The sequence below is a fragment of the Malurus melanocephalus genome, unplaced genomic scaffold (genome assembly GCF_030028575.1).
Source record: "Malurus melanocephalus ecotype Western Australia unplaced genomic scaffold, MMel_1.1 scaffold_114, whole genome shotgun sequence".
NCBI classification, from domain to species: domain Eukaryota; kingdom Metazoa; phylum Chordata; class Aves; order Passeriformes; family Maluridae; genus Malurus; species Malurus melanocephalus.
Window position 1 is genome coordinate 1,280,599 of NW_026623346.1, and position 21,417 is coordinate 1,302,015.

A 21,417-nucleotide genomic window follows, 5' to 3' on the forward strand; every position below is an offset into this window, starting at 1 on the left:
CCATGAAATATATCTGAAGAYACAGAATACATTCAGGTGTTCATTGTTTTTTAATAGCAAAGGATCATCTGAACAAGCCTCGACATGAATCAAATTCCTATTGTGAAACAAGAGGTTGTGTGCTTTATGAAACAAGAATATGAAGGCTTTCTTTAGAGCTAGAAGTCAAATTTAACATAGATACAACAGATGTTGTATTAATCTGTAAAAAAAAAAAACAAAAAAACCCAAGCCAAAAGGGTTGGGTATGTCTTTTTTCTTAAATCTATGCAAGTTATTGCTAATAATTTTTGTTAGCATATATTTGAAAAGTGCTTCAGAGGGGTTCAAAGAACAGTGTCATGGAGGCAGCAGGGCTTCTCAGGGGCAAGAGAGTGCAATATTCATGATAACAAAGCAGCAAAGCAGAGATGGAGCTGGGAAAATGTGGAAGAGCAATGTCAGGAAAGTAGAAGGATAATGGAGCAGAGATTTACATGGGCCAAAGGCACRCAAGGCCTTGAAGGCGAGCACAAGAAAAGAAAACTTCTTAGAAAAATGACAGGAAACTAATAGGAGTAAGAAATTTATTGGGAGAGCCAATAAAGTGCAACTCTCATTTGATTCCCAATATAGTATTAACAAAGTTTTAGAAGTTAAAAAAATTATTAAASGTTTTGGTTTTTGTGGTCACTACAGCTTCATGCACAGCTTCTGTTGGGATTAAGAGGTCATAGCAGATGGCTTCATCTTCTTGGTCCAGAATAAATCAGCTTATTTACACCCTACTTACTTGTGACCAGGTAAATATTCATCTGTCTCTGTCAAGGTGCCAGCTATGGAAGAGGGGCAGAACAAAAGAGAAGAGTAAAGCTACTACTGCGGTTTTGCGAAGAAGCAGTTGCCCATGAGAATCAGGCAGAGAAGAAACAAAGAGGCAGATTAAAAATTAAACACATAAGGATTTATGTGCCAATGGCAGTCCTCTCCCGGGTGAGGCCAGCTTTACTCCAGGAAAACAATCCTGGTGCCAGCTCCTACCTCCTCTACGGGCAGGTCCTTGAGTTTGGGCAGAGAGCTGGAAAGCAGTCCCACCAGGAAGGGGGTCGGGCAGCACACAATGTCAATCATGGATGAGGGCAGGACAGGAATGAAGGTGTGCTGCCAGGAGAAGGGGTACAGCAGGGCCACTACAGCGTGGGAGCAGCTCGACAGGGTGCTGGGGAGAGAGGAACAACCAGGTTAGCAGAGGCTCTTCTTGGTTCAGAATACCTTCCACCTGCTGAGAAATTCGGCCTGTTGAAATACAAATGCCCATGGGGCTGCCTCTGTCATTTCTGATTTCAGACAGCCTCAGTCCCCTTTCTACCCCTCTGTACTGTGCAGTGTGGTAGCTCACTGGAGACTTCAAGCTAAAGGTAAGAAAACAAACCTGTTTGTTTCATTATAGCACTCAGGAGATAATTAGATCTAGAAGACAACATTCATTGTTCCTAAAAGCACTCAAGAGCAGCCACTTTGAACAATGCTTAAAATCCAAAAGCAACTTCAGATCTTGGCTGTTACAAGCTTGTCAGTAGTAAAAATGCGTAATAGTAATGTTCTTAATTCAAGCACTAATGCAGGAACAAAGGAAAAGGAAAAATAAAATAAAAACTAAAAAAAACCTCTACCAAGTCAGATGCAAAAAGCCCACAACAACCAATACTTATTCCAAAAGAAATGTGGTAAAAACAACACATTTTTCAAAGATCACATATTTTGTAACAACATAATATTTTTATTATATTTTAAAGGGCTTATTAACCAACTTCAGTGATAAAGGTATTGATCCTGCTCAGCAAAATACTCTAAAATATGGGTTGATATCCCCTAAATGTTAAGGTTTGATATTAATGTGGGAAATGTCTTGTATATGTTGTCCTTCCATCTACTGATTMCCTTTTGCAGTCACATGGTTTCCAAATGTTAAAAATTAAGGAACATCATTACCAAGCGAGTCTTAGCATCAGGGAATAAAGACAGACTCTCCATATCAGAGTTTTTGAGTTTGGACTGAGTTACAACATCTGCCTCTCGCAGGCTGAGATGACAGAAATTTGGATTCAATGTGACTGAACTAATTTTCTCACATTGCAAACTTCTGCTGTGCTTAATTTAGCCACAAAGAACTATAAATAAAAACTGCAGAGCTGTTATTTCTTTAAAATGCTGGGGAGAGATACTCATTTATTCTACTGCAAGATTTGGTGCAGACTTTAGGTGGCATCAGACCTCCACCAGAATAMCCTTCATGAGCGCTTTTTACTTTAGTTGTAGATTATTCCAAGGCCAGAAGAAAGGTTTCTCCTGTTTGTTCCTGTCCATGATTAAACTTTGAAGTCTGCTGAATAAGAAAAGTGAGAATTAGAGGAGAAAGAGAGAAAAAGTTGGAGAAGAGCAAATCCTTGTCTTTTACTGCAAATAATCTGCTGCCTTGCTTTTAATTGACACTTCATTTAAAAKGTAACAATCCCAGCATGGGTTTATAACATATGTTGCCTGACACAAGGTTCTTGTAAAATGATGCATTTCTCTAATTTATTTTTTATATATAACAGGCAGTGGGGCTGCCATTGCCTCATATTTTGGTCTCAAACATCTACCATAACAAGCACAATGGTGTCTTTTGGAAGGGCTGTGGAACACGGCACAGACTCCCAGCATTTTCTCAAGATCGCTTTAATGACTCCCCGGAATTTTCATCCACCACAAATTCAGTCATCTTAGCTGAGCCACGAAAGAAATAGCCATGTTAAACTAAAGGCAGGAAGACAAACATTCTTCTGATATTCAGTGAATATTTTTTTTCTTTCTATAAAATGCTCTTTTGTAACATGTTGTTTTACATGCAGTGCTGTGACGTAAATCAGCCCCTGCATCCTCTTGTGCGTGCTATTCCCACGCCAGGGGAGGCTTCAGGCTCCCATCCAGGACCCTGGAATCTCTTCCTGAGCTTTCCTGGGAGCTGGCTGGGGCAGGGCAGCAGCAGAACACAGACAGCAGCCATGGTGGGGGTGTCCTGTGACAGCACCCAGCTCTGCTCTGCCAGCACCCCACAACAGTCACATCACTGTCCCGCCAGCACCTCAGCCCCTGCATTTTTGGACTCTGCACAGTTTCAAATTCAGACTCAGAAAATCTTCCCCTGTGGAACATCCCATTCCCATGAAATATTCTCTCCAAACTTTCAACCCCCAGAACCTCCTGCTGCCATCCATCCTGGACGCTGCATCCACAGAGGACAGTGAGAGACTCACAGTGGTCACCAAACTCCTGCTTTTACAATGTGCCTGTGTCTCTTCCCTAGCTGGAAAGATTCATATTTACAAACCTTTCACTTCAGTGTGAGGTTTTTACATTCTGTAAGGTAAAATTCAGAGATGTAAGGGAACCCCCAGCTTAAATCTCTAAAATAGAGTTCAGACCCTTCTAAAGGGATATTATTTGTGAGAAGCATGTTTAGGAAAGTAAAAAAGAAAGGCCTACCCTGGGAAACCAAGTCTGCTCCAGTTTTTCTTTTCAAAATATGCAACACACACATTATACAACTGCTCTTGTTTATGAGAATTAAGCAGTAAGGTCAGATGATTTATTTTCTTTAAGGTGTGTGAAGCACACAAAGCAAAGCAACAGAATGGTCAAAGTTAGATTTCCAAAATATTTCCACTTTTAGTACTCTAGGGCAGCTCCAGAGAGCTGCTTTGGAGAGTGGGCTTTTCCATTTGGTCTGTGCAGTTTTACAAGAATGCTGCATAACAGTCTAACTGTTGTTCTACTGGAAAACATCTTAATTTCTGTGGTTGTCATCTCGTAAAAATTATTTGGAATCTGCCAAGATTTTGGTTCTTCCTATGCCTTTTATTCACTAGATTTAAAAAATCTTCAGTGTTTGATCTTCTCCCCATGAAGGTTGTAATACAAGATTATACAAGTATATTGAGACATTTCTTAATGATAAATTTCCCTTGAAGAGATCCATTATCATGTTACAGGCAAAATATGACATTGCTTCTTTCCCACTCACAGTTGATTTATCTTTCTCTGGGCTATTTTTTTTTCCCAAATCATTTTCTCATGATAGCACACAGAACCTTTTCCTTGCTGTGTTGTTGGCTGAGGAGATGCAAGCTCAGACTAAGAGTTAAGGCACAGGCATTTCAGACATTGCTGTGACTCAGCTGAATTTTGGAGACTGCTTATGAACGTGGTTTAGGTCCATGTCAAAAAGCAAATTACTGTGACACAAACAAGAACCTTTTCACTCCTTTAGATAGGGAGGACGTCTGCTATCAATTTCTGGGTTGGCCAACCAACAAATAACCCCAAGCTTAGGCTGTATCCACACCTTTATCACAGCACAGCCAGCACACTGAGAAGGACATGCTGTTGGACCGGAACACAGTCCCCTGGCTGGAATGTCAATTCTGGCTGTGTTTGTTTCAAGGCTTTCTGCATGCTGCAAGTCACCAACTCTCTCAAACTGCTAAAGTCATGTTCGGTTACACCTACTATTCACAATGGAAATATTCCACAAATATCCTGGATAACTCTTTTCTTTGCAGCAATAGCTTCCCCCTTCCCCATCACACCTGGAATTTCTAACATACCCAAGGGAGCTTCACACACTGAGCATCTCCCAAATCCAGGATTAAGCCTCTAGCACAACCACTTGCTGACAAGGCTCCCTGATCCACCTTACTATTCACATGCACCTCCACAGTCATTTTGGTATTTCCATTGAAGGAGAAGCCAAGAATATCCCTTCCCTTCCTCCACTTCTCCCAAGGGACAGACAAGTTTCCTCAGCCAGGAGAGGAGGGAGGCCACCCCTTACATGCAGGGCCAAGACATACAGCAGTTCTGTCACGCCAGTGCTGGTGCCAGCTCTGTGCTGTGCCAGTGCTCTGGACCGTGCCCTGGACTGGGACCAACTCTCCCAATCTGGTCTCCCTGCTTCCTCAAATTGAGAAACATAGCCAAAAATGTAAATTCACAAAAAAAGTGCTTCCACTGTTTCCTCTTCCACAACCCTTTTATATTCCTCATTTATTCCTTCTGATTAAATGATGTTGCTCTGTCCACATTTGCTGAACTCTTTTATGTGCTGTGTTGACACATTCATGCTTCAGGCCACAAGCACTTTGCAAATGAGTTACCTTCCTGACACATATCCCTTCGTCTGCTTGGGAGAGTTTCCTCCCACTTGAGGCTGGAGTCTGGAGGCTCTTTCCTTCCCAGGTGCTCCCTTCACTCACACGAGTATTACACACCCAGATGACTCCTCATCACAGGCCATGGCCCAGCTTTTCTGGGACATCTCCCACCCTTGGGCCAATGATGAACTGCATAGCAAAAACACATCCCTGACACTTCCGTCCTACACCCTTCAATGCCTCTCCTGATCCTGAATTAACTYCAATCTCTGACAGAGACAGAGGTCTATAACAACTGCAGGATGAAATACTCTGAGCACTTTGCAGAGGACTCTGTAAAGGACTCTGGGGAAAGGCTACAGGCAAAGGTGTTGGCCCATCTCCCCTCTAACACACACAGGCCACAGAGGTGGAAAGGACAAAGTAGAAAACTTGAAAAGCATAAAAGTAAAGGGAAAATGGAAGTAAAAACCATGACAGGCAGAGACAGTTTGGGTGGAGATGGAGTGCAGGCAGCAATGCTGTTGCTGTGATGGCAGCAATTAGGAGCAGAATTGTGTTGTGCTGGATATAGTGCACACTAAGGCTCTGAAAAAAATTAAGGTGTCTCTGGGTGTATAAGGATAAATAAGAGCAGCATTACTAATCAGGTTGCTACGGCTAAGTAATAGCGTCAGGGAAAAGACATAAATGAAAACAGTTCTAAGTATCAAGTGACAGTCTCCAAACTCTAGCTGTCTGCAATAAGCTCCTGCAGCATTCCTGCAGGTCAGCTTTTGAAGCAAGCCCTTGAGGATCCCTGGCCTGCCAGAAGTGCTGCCTGACAATGGGGACACGTTACTGCTTTCTCCCTGCTGCACAGTGTATGTGCTCAGCTTCAGGACTCCACTGATCTCCAGATGCTCTTCTCCTGAGTCCCCAGATCAATGGTTTGTCCTTCATTGCCAGGGTTCTGTGCTGAGAGAATACGCTTTCCGTTAACCCAGATACCACCAACTACTCAACAAAAAGTCTAGAAAGAAATAAAATAAGGATTCAAGAATTCTTTTGTTATAATGGTGCAGGACATCTCCAGTTTTCCTGCCAGTATAAAACTATCAGACATGACAATGTTTCCTCCTATGCAAAATTATTGCTGTTTCTCTGTTACCACTTCCAGGACATTTAAAAAGGGCAAAAAAATCTTCAATTCCTGTCTTTTGATTCGAATGAAAGAAATTACATGTTTTTGCAGCTTTTTTAACAAGAAGACCTACCCCATAAGGCCTGCAGCTCCTGATGGCTCTGGGATACCTCCCTATTTATAGGACTGCTTGCATTTTAAGGCACTATTTTCACGTGATCTGAATTCAAAATTTAACTTATTTTCACTGATGTTTTTTTAGCTTGTGTGTCTGCCTTGGGATAACTATTTTGTTTTCCAATTTAAAGTGAAGTTATACAGAATCGTAAAGTAATTCAGGTAGGAAGAAACCTCAGGAGATCAACTGATCCAATTCCCCCTTGCTTTACATCAGACCAGTTTCTTTCCAAACCAAATGAAATTATGTTATTTTGTTATATTAAACATCTTTGCTGCACTTTTTTGTTAAAGTGCACTTTTTTGGCAAGGAATTGATGGCTGGCAGGAGGGTGTGCCAAGGACCCCTACCAGTATGTCTAAATTCACTCTGATGGCTATGTTAGAAGCCATCTTAAAATAATATTCTTGTGCATACTAGAAAGAGACTTATTTAGCTGCTGATTCCTTCAGAATAAATTCTTAGCACTAAGCAAGATCTCCCTTTGTAGGCCAGATCTACACTGAGAAACTTAGGCTCCTCTGGGAGAGAAAGAGATCATCTTCCTGCAGGGAACTCAAGGAAAGGGAAGAGAAGAAAGGCAGGAAGAGGCTGAATTAAATGCAAAGAGTTAAAAATAATGTCTATGAGGCAAAAGCAGGAGGGGAGGGAGACAAAAGGAGCCGGATGAGCAGGTAAAAAGGCAACTGAGGGCAAAGAGGCCAGAATGTAAAATTAAGGGACAATACAGTGACTGGCCAGGCTGAACAATACAAGGAGCAGGGAAAACTATTAAATATGAACATGGTTAAAGCTCTGTCACACACATGCAGCCAAGTTGTTCGGTGCCATGATGAAATTGTTTCYTCCCTTTTGCCATAGACAGATGGAAAGACATGAGCCTGATGCCAATTGCCCCTCCTCTGTTGGTCCCAGAGGTGCTGAGAGGGGCTGCAGCTGCGGGAGGGAAGGTCAGACACCAGCACAGCTGAAGGTGACAGAAGCTCAAAGCCCACTGCTGGCACAGATGGAAATCAAATATAACCACTGCTCTACCCTTCAGCCAACTCCTTCACTGCTTTCCCCTTGTCCCACTCTGCACAGCTGCTGCTAAGCAGACACAAAACCACAGTTTTATCAGGAATAATTCTCAAACTGAAAAGTTTCCTTCATAACAGATACATTTGCCTGCACATAAGAAGCAGGAGATTATGATGAAAACAAGCACCACAATCTGGGTTTAACATACTGTTGTTTGACCCAAATTAATTTTAATCTGGTTAATTATCTGGGCACTAATAAAATAATTATTTCCAATGATTACAGAGCAGCAGGAGCTACAGTCCGTTCATGCCTTGCCTCACCAATTAAAATAAAGCATGAGGGGACAGGCAAATTACTGTTTTAGGCTTTGATTCAACACAGTATTTCAGCACAAGTTTCAGCCTTAATTTACTTTCATTGTGCTGAAATACTTTGCTGAAATGAAGCCTCAAAGACCTTTTTCCCCCACTTCTATTTTAATCAAACCAGCCCCAAAAGACATGATAGCACCTTCTGAACCACAAGTTCCCTGAACACTGTGGGAGAGGCTGCTGCAAAATAAGTCTCTCATCAGCAAGGCATGTTGAAGCTTAGGAAATTTGAATAATTTTTCACTTTTCTAGAAGCCCTTTAGGTGTTGGGCAAACTACAGAGATTCCTTCAAGCCTTTCTAAAGTGGTTTGGAAMCAGAGACTGTAATTTTTGAAGCTAATAAATACTGTAGGTTCATTTTGGTGTATTATTAATATATCTTTTTAATTTTAAGAATATAATTTTTTTAAGTCAAATAATTAGATTTTAACATCCTGGATTGAGAATTCCCTGTGGCAGAATCCTTCTGTAAAGGGTCCAACTCTCTATAGGGGTACACACAGAGAAGGACTCCTCTGCTGCTGCCAAGACACTTCTCACCTGACCTCCAGGTGAATCTGTGAAAATCTGGGTGGGTGCAGAAAGTTCAGGATGGCAYAGTTGCATATGTGACTTAAAAGAGAGTTCTGAAGTTGCTGAATTTCCTGTTAATAAATCTGATTTCTCTGGAATAATCAATAAGATGTGGAAAAATGCATGAGTTTAGCCTGTAAAAGCCAGAGTAATATTCTGCATTGTGATCTATTTTATACAGCAAATACTTAATAAGAGGTGAACTAAGAGTCATGACTTGAGGTCTTTAGTACCTGGCCTAAAGTATGCAGTTAATATTTTATCTCTAACAAATATCTGATACCCTTCTTTTCAGGAAACACAGGCAAACCTTTATGTGCATATTTRAGGTTACTTTTTCTATTGATGTCACAATAGAAAAAGTGTTTGAATAAAAGAAGGAATTCTTCAGCATAAATGTGATGAGAGATGGGAACCCGTCTAATTCATGTGAGGATCAGAGTSAGCCAGGTCTATTTGGATCATGTCAAATTCTGCAGCCAGTTCTGAACATTTCACAACTTAATCATTATACACAGCGCAACAAATACTGCTACAGTTAATCTCTGGAACTAGGTAAAGAGCTCCCTGAAGCACAAACAACACACCTCCCCTGTCTATTATGGGCTGAAACATCTCTTAGCCAGAGTTAACATATATCCACACGTATTGCCAGCAGTGAGATAACAACTCAGACCAGAAGCAGGTGAAAATCCCTCACTCTGCACAGGAGCTCGACAAAAGAAGAACATTACTCAACAAGTGAACATTTCCCAGGGTGGGTGATTGCTTTGCCAACCCAGCAGCATTGCTATTGCACCCTGCCCTTAGCCTCCAGGGTGCATCCACTCCTCCCAATGGAGCCAGGCTCCCCCCACCCAGGGGTGAAGGGCAGAGTCCAACCACAGTGGGTCTCCTAATTTGAATGCTGACACGTTTTCTGCAAGTGACCTTTGTGATATCTCATGGAATGCAAACAAGTGATAACACTGGCAGGGAGAGGGGGGCACTGCGACTGAGGAGGAAATGCATATTTTCCACATCACATCAGCCCAGTTTAATTAATTATCAGTTATTGTCCTTTGCAAAATCTTTTAACTATGCTTACAAATCAAAGASTGTGGCTGCTTAACCCTCACACCATTCAAATGTCAGTTTTGCCCCATGAAAATGAGCGGAACTCAAACCCAAGCCTTTTACAAGAAACAAGTCACACTTCAGGTTTTATCTGGTGCTTTCTACAGGCAGCATGAGACAGCCAAGCTTGTAAAACGCTCAGAAAGGAATCCAGTATGTCCTCACGTGTCTGGCAAAAGCAGTGTTGCAGTTCCTTATCTGTGGGGCACCAGTGACGCACTTAATATTGGAACAGGCTCCAGTGACAACTTAAGGTGAGTTATGGAGAGCACTGGCAGTAATTCCTTTGTGCTAGTGATGATTCCTGGTAGGAGATTTTTTATGATGAACCCAAGGTTACAACCCTGTTTCTGGAATTGTCTTCTCTTAGATTCATGGAGCCATGGCTTACTTTGCTGCAGTGTCAATGAGCATAGTTAACAGAGCAGACTTACCCAACATTTTGCGTCATCATCTGTGCTCCTTTTCTGGTCTCTCCTTCTCATATTTTGCAAAAAACTGAGTGGGCAACATCTTCATTGATAAACTCTTCTCTGGCTACATCCCCTTCAGCTTAAGCATGCAACATCSTCTCCTATTTTGTGCTGTTTTACCCTAACAGCATGGATTCATCATTGACACTGACTGAACATGTTCCCACAATTAAACAGAGATGGACACCATGAAAGATGATGATGAAAGATAGGAGAGATTCCTATTTTAAAGCCACTGCATTTTTCAGTCACCTAAAGTAATTCAGATGTTCAGTGTTTGGCAATTAAACAACATTTAACAATTTGTTAGCAAATACTCTCAAGAAGTTCTTGCAGGTTAATTCTGACTATACAGAGGCTTTCCTTTTGGTTTTCATCCAAATTTTGYAAAGTTCCAGAAGTTACCATATCTTGCCACATTTTACTTCAGTAAAAGTTTCTTTTTCAGAACCAGCCCCCACCTTTCAGGAACACCCAGTGAGTGACAGTCACTGTGAGGTGCCACTCATGATAACCTGCAAAGCATAACCCTGCCTCATGCAAAGATCAAGGCTGCAGCCCATAGAACTGAGAGCTGCAGAGAACACACTGTCAGGAGAGCTCTCTCAATCTCTCTCTCTCTCTCTCTCTCTCTCTCTCTCTCTCAGAGACTAGCTTTGAAGTATTTAATTTAAAAGAAAGCAGAGAACAGTTGATTAAAGGGAAATGTGATGTTAACAAAGACATTTTTTGCTCCTGTAATACTTGTGTGTAAGCAAGGCACATGAAAGCCCCTGGAGAAAGAGACATACAAAGTGTCCTATAGAACGAGGACTTACCTTTTCAAGAAAATGGGATTTGGGGAAAAAAGTAATTGCTTTGACACATCAGCTACCTGTCCAAGCTTTGTCAGGAGGTTTAAAGAAAAAGCAAACCAAACATTTCCAAGTATAAAGTTATCCTTTGTATCCACAGAATTATCCAGTCCTGCTCCTGCAGGACAATTTGTTAGCACAAATCCATAACAGAAGTGGTCTTGGCCCAGGCACTCCAGGGGAGCATTAACTCCTTGTTCTTTCCACACTTTGCTCCCACCAGTCCTTTCTCACAYTGGTGGTTTCAACTTCCCAGGCCATCGCTGCACTATCAACAGCAGGACAGCTGTAAAGCAGGATGAAGTACTTTTCTAGATAGTAACCGAGGAGGAGAAGAATAATCTCTCCCTAATCCTTCTCATTTAAAAGCTGAAAAGGGAGAATCTGTCTAAATCCTCCTGCAAGTAGCTAGAAGTCAAGTTGGGAAGATGTTGCAATTTACTGCCATGTTGTGCCGATAAGCAATCCAGAAGGGAATTACCAAACAACGTGGTTGTCTTCTTACTGCATTTCCTTTCATGGAGAAGGGAGAGAGAACTTTTTTGCACAAGCTGTAAGTAGAAAAAATATGTTTTCCCACTATAGAGCACTGGCAAAGTGACATAAATAAATACCACTGGAAAGTAGGGGAGGAGGGAAGGAAGAAAAGGAAAATGATACAAGCTCTACCCTTCTTTGGATATGGCATATTAAAAATGCCACTGGACTTTACTGCACGGGACTGTGGAATATTAAACAAGCCACAGGCTTARAATGTTCATTTTGTTTCTTGGGCCCTTTTGCCTGACACATCTTTTCCTGCTGTCCATGTACAGCTGCTCTGTTGGCATCAGCCATCACACAATCTAAGTGCTGGGGAAAGCAATCCAAGCGGTACAAAATGTAAGTATCTCTTGAGAAGAGGGAGTAAAGTGCAAAATTACTCTCAAGAATCTTAGGAGACAGCTCTGCTAGCCCTTTCAGCAGGGGCTGATCTGGCTCTCACTGGATGAAACAGAAATTCTCTGGTTACTTACATGAGAAACACGTGTTTTTGTTGTAGAATAAATTCTGTCTACTAGGCATGATTGCACACTGGATAATTATATAAGGGATCATTCCTTCCACTGCAGAAATTAGTGAAAGAAATTCTCCAGCTTATCTTCAGCATATCAGACCAGACAAGCACAATAATCCTGCAGAATTAAGAAAGTATTTCAAGTTGTTYGGATAAAAATATACTAGAAGAAGTCTGCCATCCATACTTCTCCAGGGTTTATATAGCAGATATGTGAGCTATTACACATTCCACAGGTGCAGAGTAGTTTGCACCTCCAAACATCTCCTTCTTCAATTCACAGTTGATAATTAAAAAACTACCAAGACCCTGTAACCTATAATCAGAAATGGTACAGGCCAGAGACTGGCAACAGTAAATTCTCCCTCACAAGCTGGTTTCTGGCATGCATTTGTTGTCAGATTTCTCTCACCTTATATTTTGTGGAGGTTTCTGTAACAGGGGAAAGTAAAGGCAATCTTTATCACTGATCAAACCTCATGTCTGTTTACCAAGCACACTTCTCTCAGTGCTAATATGAATRTTTTTACCTTTTAAACTGCAGGTTGGCAGACTTTACAAGTGTTACAAGATGACAGCTGCTGGAAAGGAGTATTCCCGGGCAGCAGGTGAAGCTGTTCAGACTTGTCATTGCCATGAGTCTTTTGTAAGAATTAAATCCTACTTTCATTAAYAAAAAAAGGAACAATAAGGAAAATAGAGAATAAGCTTGCACTTTAGTAATCTGCCCCAGAATTTAGCTACTCGTGCTTTTCCACTTGTCCTTGCTACTGGACTGAGGAGCAATTATTTACTACTAAAACATTGCCACTTATCCCCTATTTAAATTTGCATTTTTTAACTTGAGCTACAGGATCATGCTATGATTTTGGCTGCCGGATTAAAGGATGTTTTCAGGGAGGCACCAAGAAATGAGGCGCAGGCTACCTCTCCACTCTTGCTGCCAGTTTCTAGCATGGCCCCAAAAAACCAGATTCAAACATGAGAAGCATCCCTGCTTCCTGAATATCCTGAGCATAACACRGACAGCCGTAAGCTGTGTCTGTTCGTGAGAACACGGAAATGCTGCTTTTTGTTCTGAAAGCCTTTGCCCTTGAATACAAGTACACTCTGCTCCCCTTTTGCTCCACAGTTAGCAGAGACATGCCTGTGGAATGACTTCCCCAGTATTTACGTATTTATGCGCTGTCCTTTATTAGTCAGTGTTTCTGTCTCCAGCCTGTAACCTTTGGTCAGGTCTGGGATCTGGCTGGACTTTCTACAGTTGTGCTGGAAGACAGATTTCTCCTGGCAGTTCAAAACACTGTGGGGCAGGGTAGGGAGGGTTTTTATCTCTAACCTCTTGCGTGCCCAGCTTCTGCTTGCAACAGCACCTCTTGACTTCATAGGCCGAGCGCTGCAGAGGAGGATTTCAGGGGGCTGCAGTATCACAGGTGACAGAGCACTGACAGGGCCATCTGCTTTGGGGAAGATGCCAAAAGGGTAAATCCTGCTACTGCTGGACAGGCACAGCCTGCTGAGTGAGGGACAGCATGCCACAGGGCAGGAGCAAACAAAGGAACAGAAGTGAGGACTTCCTGAGCTGACACTGACACTTAGAGAAAAGCCTGGCCCACCTTCACCTTCCCAAGTTCATCTAGATGGTTGAGAAGCAACCCATTTKGTAAATTGAGGGTTTTTATTCCCTGAGCCCCATGCTCCTGCTTCACTGGGAAGTAGCTGATATAGCTTATAAAACCAAAATTCAAAAAATGAAAAGTTGTTTTGTCTTTYACAAGAGCAGGGGCTGTATAGAAGCCTTTCACAGCCCCAAAAGTTTTTGAAAGGCCCTGAGAGGAATTATTGTAAGATTTGGATCCATAGCAAAGAACAAACCTCATCCAAACACTCCCACTGACTGTGGCCAGGCTTGGACTGGACCCATATGTGAAACATAAGCAAAATATCCTGAGTCCTTCACAATATAATGGATTACAACAAGAGTGTTTTTTATTTATAAAAAAATAGGCTTATAACATAAGGACATTGCTATGTCCAAGGCCTTCCTTTACCCCTCTCCAAACATTCAGGGCAAAAGGCAAAGAGACTGTTCTCACACATATGGATACATCACCTYCTCAGCAAGCACATCCACAAATTTATTTCCCCAGCATAAAACTAAAACAAGCAGAGAAATATTTTTCTTCCAGTGTTTGCCTTTCTATTTATTTTCTGTTGCTACCTTTGTGCCTGCAGCAATGTCAATGCTCCTGAGCCCCAGGACTCATTGGTTTTGCATCTGCTGCCTTTCAAACCCCAGAGGATGGCACTAGAGCAGATCTCCCTCTGCAGCTGGCAGGCAGGGGACTGTTCCAGASCTGGAGTGAACAGGCAGAATGTTGGAACATAAATAGGGACTCMCAGTGGGACAGAGATTAGAGTTGAGATGGGACATACCAGCTCGGTTGTACTTTCAGCAGATTTTTAAGGAACTGGAGCCTTAAGTTACCTCTTTAAGAGTTGAGGTATTGTTATTAATATTATTCCAAGTTTCTATTATTATTTTTATTTCTCTGTTGGCTTCTAGATTGTTCACAGAAGGCAAATACTGAAAAGTCGCTGTCAGATTCATGTTCATTTCTGAAGGTGAGCAAATAACTGCAGGGATTTATTGACCCAGTTTCAAGCAGAAAAAAATATATAATCAAATTACTGGGGGAAAAAATACCCAAGTGTAATTGCACGTATCTAACCAAAGCAGTCTCAGAGTCTTGTCATTCAGAACTTCACTCTTGTTTCCTCACTGCTTGGGAGTATCACTCTCTGTGTTGAAAAGTGACAACCTCTTCCTGCAAAGATCAGGGACTTTAAATTTTGGCACATTCTGGGCACTATAAGAACCATAAATAACAACTTACTGAATGAATCTCAATTCACTAGGTATGACTTTCCCAAACTTGTATAATGTGTGAAATCATTTATTGCTGGGAGACCCATTAAACAGGCAGCCACAAAAGCCCACTGCATCTTAYTGTTTGAGGCCTAAACCTCAACATCATTTATTTCTAAGCTAGTTTTTGGGTACAAACAGATATCAAACCCTTATAAAATCATTTTAATTTCCTGCTCTCATTCTTTGTGCACAGAATGGACCTGTAAGATATTTCACTTCTTTTTTTTTTCCACATTACTGGTAAACTCCATTTTCAGCCAGGATGCCCATAAACAAAGGCTCATGTCAAAGGCAAAGTTTCCAAGACAGTTATTAGCTTAAAGCCAGAGTGTTTCATTTTAGACTTCATTTCCATTTAAACCATGAAAATCTCAGTAAGTATTGAATTTAAATCCACTGTCACTTTCTCCAGGCTCTTGTCAAAGGACTTGTTATTAGTTTCTGTTTTACAGTACCTCCTAGATCCCCACGCCGAGAGGGACCACACTGCATAAAGTGGAGTCTGCATCCCAGAGTGTTTGGGACCCCAGACAGAGCAGACAAAATATAAGAAAGAAGTGCTATGTTTCCAGCATATGACACTCAGCAAGTCAGAGGGTTCAGAAGGATAGCTCAAGAATCACAAATCTGAATCCAGAACCTATTCTACCATCTCAGATTTTGTCATCCTCTGATCAAATGAAACTGAGTATATACACACAATAAAGGGCACATGTGGATATAGTAAAGCATATGAACACAAGCCTTTTTTGTAAGAAAGGTTCTGTCCATTCTTACAGCAGCAACCACAAAAAACCTTCCAAGCCTCTCAGATCCATCTGAATCCTCTCTTTTCTCATGTACTAATGGCCTCTGTCCCACAGCCCCTTCTCACACAGAAACAAAAGTTCACTGGAGAACAGTTTCTGAAGGAGAACACAATGTTGGGATATGTGTTCACCGAAAGGTATCTTTAGAATTTCTGTCCTGGTGCCCTATTTCTGTGTGCCAAAAGGGTGAGCAGCATGCTGCCTGTAAGCAGAACTCTCTTATTCCCTGCTCCAAGGCCTGTGGGACTAGGCAGCTCTCAAGAGAAAGGCAATTGCACAGGCAAGCTTGAACTTCCAGCCAGGGCTGCAATGTGTGTAAAACCCTGGCTGCCTGGTGAAGTCCTGGGTTACCACAGGACCTCAGTGTCAGCAACACAACTGTTTTCCATGCCAAGCTACCTTAAGCCTGTCAAAGTAGGTTTAATTGTTGATTTTCTCTGCACAGCGCCCAGAAYATGTCCAGACCATTGGCTAGGCCAGCTGTCCCAGTGAAATGCTCCAGGAAATGGCTCCTGTCTGGTCCCTCATGACTAAGGATCTCTCCCACAGCAAGCCATCCCTGCAAGACTGTGTCCACGGCTGACAGAACACTACAGAGGAGCAGTGGGGAACTCCAAAGCAGAACAACAGCTGGCAGCAGCACATCAGAGCCCTCACTTCTGCTGCACCATTTCTGTGAGTTTCCACTCAGATCACTGTGCCATTGGAAGGAATGCAGATCTGTGTCAATCTGAATTACAGTCAGACTTGTGGGTGCTGAAAGAATGGTAAAACAGAAAGAGACAGCATAAGGTAAGTAAACATGCTGTAGGAAAAGTCAGAAAGAATGCACTGACAGTATTTTCTAAAGCTACCTGCCCCAATATTCATGGTGTGATTCATATATCTGCTATTCATATATCTACTGCAGAAKCCCTAGACTAGTTACACAATTCTCATAATGGGTTTATGTGAAATTAAGTCRTCCCAAATGGTCATTCAAACCAAAGTTACTGACAAGAGAAGGGATGAAATAAAATGTTTCTGTTGTTCCAGACGCAAAAAAAAAGACTGCTAAGGAAGTAACTTTATAACCTGAGAAGGGTCTGCAGCTTTAAGAAATTTTCCCCTAAAGKTTGTAAAGCTTTTACTATGCAAAGTATTTTTGCTATTATATACACTGGCGGCACTAAGTGCAGCTATTATTTCTGGCAGTCATTCAGAGGAGGTTGGGACTGATAAAGTGTTTAACAGAGTTTGTTTGGGTAGATCCATCTGTGTTTTTAACCTCCCATACAGTCTCTGGTGTCCTTTTAAAAGATGCTGGATGTTCCTGAGTCTAATAAACTATAGACTTTATTTTTATTTGCCATTTTTCATTATCTATCATGCCACAGCAAAGAACATCTTCTTTACATTGCCCACATTTTTCTGTATGGATTATACAAGCATCTAAAAAATAGGATTTGTCTTTGCTATGGGGCAGGGGTGCAGCTTACAAAGAGCTCCCATTTCCCTGGAAAGGCCATATGGAGTTGTGGCCTGGTGCTCTCACTCCTTACACCTTGGGGTGAATTAATGCTTCAGAGGAACCTAGAGGGGAGATGCAATCAAAGGGCAGGGAAGCAAAACGTATGTTGAAAGGTTGTAGCAAGGAGCTCAAGATGGAGCTTCCAAAAGGAAATGTTTTGAGGTTATGTGAGCACCAAGAAACATATCCTAAATAGTTGAGAAGGACTGTGATAGCAATTTAACACTCCCACTGGATCGGTGTGGTAGGGCAGTAATTGAAACATACCCCCAGCAAAAAGGGAGGTTTCAGCACCCCACTTTCCCTGCCTGGCTGCACTGTATGAGCACAAGGTCAAGCACCTCAGTGACAACTCCTGCTACTCTTCGCAAGTATTCTGCGTCCAAAACCTAAAAAAAAAACATTGCTGACTGTGAAGCAGGTGAGACTTGGTATCACCATTTTACAGACAGAACAAGTAAGACAGGATATCCATGGAAGTAAAATGACATTTAAATCCTAAATGTGAGAGGATCCTCATATCTGAAAACCATTTCATAAAGCTTTTTGCATCCAGAGATAGCACTGTCCTGCACGTGTGGTTCAGGTCCCTCCACCACTTACCTGAGTTTGTCTGCTACAAAAATGACGCGGCGCTCCAGCAGGAGAGAGGCAAAGATGCGGATGATCTGCCGCACGCTGAGGCACTTGAAAAGGCATTCAAAGTCCACATGTTCCAGGCGGGAGTCCATGGGCCTGCGCAGCTCAATGACCTGGACACAGCCAACAAACACCAGTCAGCACCGTTGGCAAGGCTGGCAGTGCCGGGGTGCCTGGAATCCCAGCCCGGCCCTCCAGCACTGCCCCGTACTTGCCTGGTGAGGGGACAGAGAATGAACCCCAGCCCCGTGTGCAAACTGAGGCTGCAGGCACAGCACTCCAGAAAAATGGTGCATTGCACAATTCTTCCCAGAATACAGCTGTGTGCACTGTCTGCTGTCATTTACAAGGGAAGCATGGCATCCCTTCCAAACATTCTGTCAGAGAGGTAAAGCTCAGCTAAGTCAAGAATATGAAGCAAGTAACAATCATACATTGGAGCTGGAAGTTTATAGGGTTAAAACAACTATAAAGACAAGGCAAATTTGGTTCTAAGCTTGGGTAACAATTCATATTAACATCTAGATAGGAGCCTGGGACTCAGCTAAAAGACCAGGAAGACTTTAAATCCCATTTACTTAATTTCCACTCCTCTGTGATGTGAAATTCACTAGATAATTTTTAAAACCTTTCTCTTTTTATATAAAGATACATACATTACATATATATACTTAACTGGGGAGTCAGGACAAGGTCTTAGATGGTGAGTTGTGACATCCCTTTATAGTCTAATTTTCATACTTCATCCATGACCTCAGGCCCTCTCCTTCCTTTTCACAAACGCCTTTTCCTTGATTCCTTTATTATATCTTCCTTTTACTCTGCAACTGACATGCTCAAATGTGGAACTTGAAGGCAGAGGACAGAAAAAAGAAGAGGGAAAAATAACATGAAGAAGAGAGTAACAGAAGGAGAAAAACACGAAGCACAAGACAGCAAGTGATGGACTACTGAGGAATTTGAGGAAACAGAAGGGAAAGGGAAAAAGCTGGCCAACCTGAAGGTGTGTTGAAATCTCTGAATATACATTCTATATGTCCAAAAATCACTGTCACTTTATTGTGTTAGACCACTCTTATGACACCACACTTCACAAGGAGACTGGATCAGGTTTAAACTGGAGTAGCCTTTACAAAATTCCTCACAAATACTGTTTAAAGGATATGCTCAAGATCAAGGATACTGTAACTAAAATAAGTTCATATCAGTTTTGTTGTGATATTATTTGTGATCAGTAACATCTAACTGTAAAAAGAAAGCCTCTCTTAGAACAGTATCTTAAAACAGTRCATAGATTCGGTTTTTTTAAGCCTGAAATACAGGAACATTTTGATAAACAGACAGCCATCACTCAGCTGTTGCCTCAAACAGCAGTAAGAAACAAATTGTGGAGTGGGAGTACACCAGGAACAACTTCCCAGAAATGCTGCCTAACTCTTCCTCACAATCAGCAAAGGGCCCACTTCCATTCTCTAGCAGTGGGATTGCAAGCTGAAATCAAGGGTATGTGCCAAATCATGAGGAGCTGATTCTACTGCAAACGTTCCAATGCGAAAACCCTCGCTGCAGGGTAGGATGCAATGCAAGTTACGGCAGCTTTTAYGAATACCATGGATGTTTTCTGCTGCCTGGCAAAGTCTGCTGCCTCAGTCTGCTCATCACAAAGAAATATACTGTCTGCTTCCCAATTAATCATCATCTTTGTTTAGGCAAGAGAAGCCACAATGGAAGGACAAGATTCTGTTCCTAATTAAGCCAGTGCATTCCATTCAAATAACGAGTTTGTACTAGCACAACAGAGAGCAAAGCTCAGCYAGAAGAGAGTTGTTTGTTTGTTGGAATTATCTCAATGTTTTTCTCTGGGAGAGTTCAGAAGCTTGAGCAGAGGATAGAGAAGTTGCAGATCCATGGTTCCCAGACACATTCACACAGAAAAAGCATTGTCAGGTCTTTGCCCTGTTATGCCAATCACCCTTTMAGACACTGATTCTCCAGAGGAAAAAGGTGACTGTAAACACCTTGCAAGTCACRTACACAAGGAACCCTTTACATTTCGTACCAGCTTATGTCATACATTACAGGCCCCCTCAATYGAAGTTAGTAGTGTTACACTTAGAGAAAATATGATTAAATGCAAAAAATAATAAAGGCACTGTAAAACTAACTGTAAGGAATGTAAAATAACCCAGAAGAGGAGGGTTTCTTGCCTGCTTTCACTAACTGGGACAAATTCTATTTCTGTTTTCAGTAATGTATGCCCTGGATATGCTTGCCCATCTGAGTGGAGCTACTGTATTCCTTGAGAGGGGCATGCAGAGAACAGAATTTGACATGGTGAATGGCTRCCCAACCCCAAGCTGCAAAAGCCTTTCAATCAACACTGCCAGTAAGGCATATGTTGTCTAATGCTAGGTTTCTAGCTACTTGAGTCAGGAATAAAAGAAAATCACATCTCTTATATGTGTGCACACACAAAAATTTTAGATGACATGCTTTTCTTTGAGGGCTAGTTAAAAGGTATTTATTGCCAAAGAGAGCCATGTAAACRTTGCTGGTCACTCCGACCAAGGCCAGGACCAGCAGTAATGAGCTGCTGAACTGCTCAGGTCAGACAGCATGGGAAACTCACACTTGCCTGTTATCACTGTGATAAAGGCCAGCACTGCACTAGGCCAGACACACTGGGACATTTGTGTGGTGTGTTTTTCTCACACATAACTTATTAATAAACATTAAATAATAAATACACAACCATAAATTGGYTTATAATAATCAGTGGGAACTATCATTAACATATCTGCAGTGGTGCAGCTCCTGCACTGCTCATTTTGAGGGTGTGCCACCCCACATCCCTGCAGGATCTGTTTGTCTTTTCCTGTTTTTCTTTCGCTGTTTTTATACTGGAGTGGTAAAGGGGAAGGCTTTGACTCTTAAGGTTTGTAGTTGCCTTTTACCTCATTTCCAGCTCCAGGCAGGAAGGTTTTGACTTTGATTGTCTTTCCAGGTGCAGGAAAAGGAGATTCCATCAGACTTCTCATAAATGGATAAACCAGGGCAGCAGATATTCCCCTTCTCCTTTCAACCTCATCCAGGATCTGGTCCATTAGTAAGATATAAGTGAGAAAGAGACAGAACATGTCAGCATCACATACTTTTTTGAAGCATGCTTTCACCCACATGTGCTTATCACACATGGCAGATCTAAGTTAACTTCTCCTCTGCCAGGTATTTCTTCACTTATTTCGAATGCATATCATCTGAGTGGATCGTGCTCTAAAAATGATGTCTTTTCCGGTTACAAAATGAAGCCTGTTTGTGAATGCCAGAGGCAAGGGAGAATTAATAAACAAGAAAGAAGACTCAGCATGACTAAAGGGATCTGTATGTTGGGATTTTTGCCTGAACAAAAGGGTGAGCTAAAGAAGACAAAGATGAATTCAAATCCCATGATCACAGGCYAAGTCAGCATCACGTCTCAGTGGTACATCTTGAAATTTGTATCAAGGAAAAAGCTTTCTTCTGCACTGGGCATCTCTTCCATCTTAACTGAGAGGGCAGGAAAAAGCCAGAGCAGCAAAGAAAGC

At 41.9% G+C, this 21,417-nt stretch overlaps 1 protein-coding gene across 1 annotated transcript in view; it reads right to left on the minus strand.

Annotated features, from left to right (window-relative positions):
• DENND2B (DENN domain containing 2B) overlaps nt 1-21,417 on the minus strand; it is a 160,086-nt gene that overhangs the window by 5,630 nt on the left and 133,039 nt on the right. Inside the window, exons 7-9 of the mRNA XM_057369707.1 lie at nt 20,788-20,928; nt 17,798-17,946; nt 1,021-1,198 (exon numbers count right to left, since the gene is read on the minus strand). Of these exons, the coding sequence (XP_057225690.1) occupies nt 1,021-1,198; nt 17,798-17,946; nt 20,788-20,928 (468 nt within the window). The remainder of the gene's footprint in view (nt 1-1,020; nt 1,199-17,797; nt 17,947-20,787; nt 20,929-21,417) is intronic.